Source organism: Thalassophryne amazonica, chromosome 10, assembly GCF_902500255.1.
Source record: "Thalassophryne amazonica chromosome 10, fThaAma1.1, whole genome shotgun sequence".
NCBI lineage: Eukaryota > Metazoa > Chordata > Actinopteri > Batrachoidiformes > Batrachoididae > Thalassophryne > Thalassophryne amazonica.
The window spans coordinates 61,257,234-61,259,772 of NC_047112.1; the positions used below are offsets into that span (position 1 = coordinate 61,257,234).

General features: G+C 42.3%; 1 protein-coding gene across 1 annotated transcript; it reads left to right on the plus strand.

The window, feature by feature from the left end:
• Window positions 1-870: 870 nt before the first annotated feature.
• LOC117518115 (putative regulator of nonsense transcripts 1) lies at window positions 871-1,936 on the plus strand. Its single transcript, XM_034179178.1, has 3 exons — window positions 871-1,214; window positions 1,510-1,714; window positions 1,884-1,936. The coding sequence occupies exons 1-3, from the start codon at window positions 1,044-1,046 to the stop codon at window positions 1,934-1,936; spliced, it is 429 nt and encodes a 142-aa protein (XP_034035069.1). The 5' UTR covers window positions 871-1,043.
• Window positions 1,937-2,539: the final 603 nt, after the last annotated feature.

Sequence of the window (2,539 nt, forward strand, 5' to 3'; positions counted from 1 at the left end):
GGATTATCTCAGCAAAGGAAAAGTGCTCACTATCACAGATTTCGACTGGTTTGTGAACAATATTTGAGGGAAATGGTGATATTGTGTATGTGGAAAAAGTTTTAGATCTTTGAGTTCATCTCATACAAAATGGGAGCAAAACCAAAAGTGTTGCATTTATATTTTTGTTGAGTATATTATTATTATTAAGATGAAGCGAGAAGTAGCAAAAGCTGAGGAAAAGGTTTGTGGTGAGGTGCACATGAAGTTGAACACAAAGAAGAACAGGATTGCCCAGATGGACTGAGCTGACAAGGATGTGCAACACGTGAGGGTTGTTGCAGTAGGAAATTTGCTGACAAGCGAGAGTGCTGAATAGGTGGAGCGAGTACTTTGAGGAGTTGATGAATGAAGAAAATGGGAATGATTGATGGATGATGTGGAGACAGTGAATCAGAAAGTACAAGAGATAAGGATGACGTGAGGACAGTTATCAAGAGTGGAAAGGCAGTTGGTACTGATGACATACTAGTGAGAGGACTGAAGAGTGGGGAAGTGTACAGGTGCCCATTTTTTAAAGAATAGAGCTGTAGTAGCTGCAGAGGCATAGCTGATAAGTACATGATAACTGCATGTCTGCATTATGCACCTCAGATTATTAGTAACAATCTGATCAACTAAGAAAAGGCCAACTAAAAATCAAACCCCAAGAATTAAATGTAGTTTGTTCAACGTAGTTTTAACGTGTAAATCTACTATCTTGCCACCAGGTGGTGTTTGGTTATTTGGGTTCCTGTATTGAAGGCAGAGTGAGAGTTCTGTCGTTGATTCTTCTTCGCAGTAGCTCTGCGTAGACGTCACAGGTCGATCGGCGCTCGAGTCCGACACTGTTCGTTGGAGCTTTCGAGGCTCTGTTCTGTTCCGTTCCGTTCCGTTCCAGGTTTTCTTTTGTTTTTGCTTCAGAACATTCTGTCACCGACGTCTTCTAACCCGTTCATCACTGAGCGGTCAACGTGTGGATTCTGGTGATCTGTGAAGCCGTAACAGAAACCGTTTATATCGCGATGAGTGTGGAGGCGTACGGGCCGAGCTCGCAGACCCTTACTTTCCTGGACACCGAGGAAACTGAGCTACTTGGAGCGGATACCCAGGGCTCCGAGTACGACTTCACCGACTTCACTCTTCCGAGTCAAACGCAGACTCAAGGCCAGACCCAGAGCCAGCTAGACGGTCAGGTCTGTAGCTTGCGATGTCACAGGAACACACAATAACTGGTGTGAAGCGGCTGTTAGCTTCATCTTAGCTTGATGCTACTGCTAGTTAGCATATCGCTGCTAGCTACCTAGACCGCAAACTATAGCATTAGAGTTGTTAGATGTCTCGTGTTAAGTTACTAAATTTATCAAAATCTAAAGTTATGATGTTTGGAATGAATTGTTAATATTGTAAAGTGCTTATTTTAAATGCACGGTGTTGCTGTTAGCCGTTAGCGTAGTTTGTTTAGTAGCTAATGCATTTCCGGTGTTGCAGGTGAACGGTCCTGATGCGGGGCTGCTTAACGGAGGAGTGGATGATTCTGTGGTCAAAGCCAGCCAGTTGTTGGGGGAACTCAACTTCGAGGAGGACGAGGAGGATACCTATTACACGAAAGATCTGCCTGTCCACGCTTGCAGGTACACGGCCAGCAGCACCACCATGCTATGGTGGCATATGGGGGCATTCCACAACGTTTATGGTGATCACGCCACAATAAGTCAAATGTTACGTTTCTTTGTTTTTCAACGTGTTTATGGTAAGTCAGCATGATTAATCCAAAAGTGATGCTACCCCCCCAAGGTACACACAAGAAAAGAGTCCCGAAATAAGTCTTGAAAGTTTTTGTCATTATGTCAATGCTTCTGTAGCGAGGAAGATCTTGGTTGATCTCAGATGGGATAGTGGACGCGGAGATGATTGAACAGGTCCAATCTTGATGCACACTGTTTCTGACAGACACTGCACATGGTTGCAGTGCAGTTGGTTGATTCTGTTTATACCTGACATCAAAATGTCAACAAAGTGTCTACAAGTACAAAAATGGTATCCCTAAACATGAATTCTATACGCATGTTCTGTGGAGTAGAGAGTGACAAGAAATATTTGTATACACGCAGAGAAAAATTTCATGTCCTGTGGATCATGCATCCAGGATTGGCATCTCCCTAAAATTCATTTATTTGCTTCCACTCTAAAACTCTACGCTACAAGAAATAAGCAAATAAAAAATAAATTCCAAATAAAACTTTTTGAGTACGGTCAGAAACATAACACTGCTGATCGATCATACATGAACATCAAAATATCCAGTTGTATTATTGACACCTGCACACAAAAATCCACTCTGGCTGTTTGGTCAATTTTCAGAGCAGAGGAACACAGGAAACACTCATGTCCTGTAAAAGACTGCATAATTCTAGACCAAAACGTTTTGAAGAATAAGTCCAAATGAAGTTAGCTGCACTCCACAGCCTTCCCATCCTGTAACTATGTTTGGCTATTAGTATGAAAATAATAAAAGAAA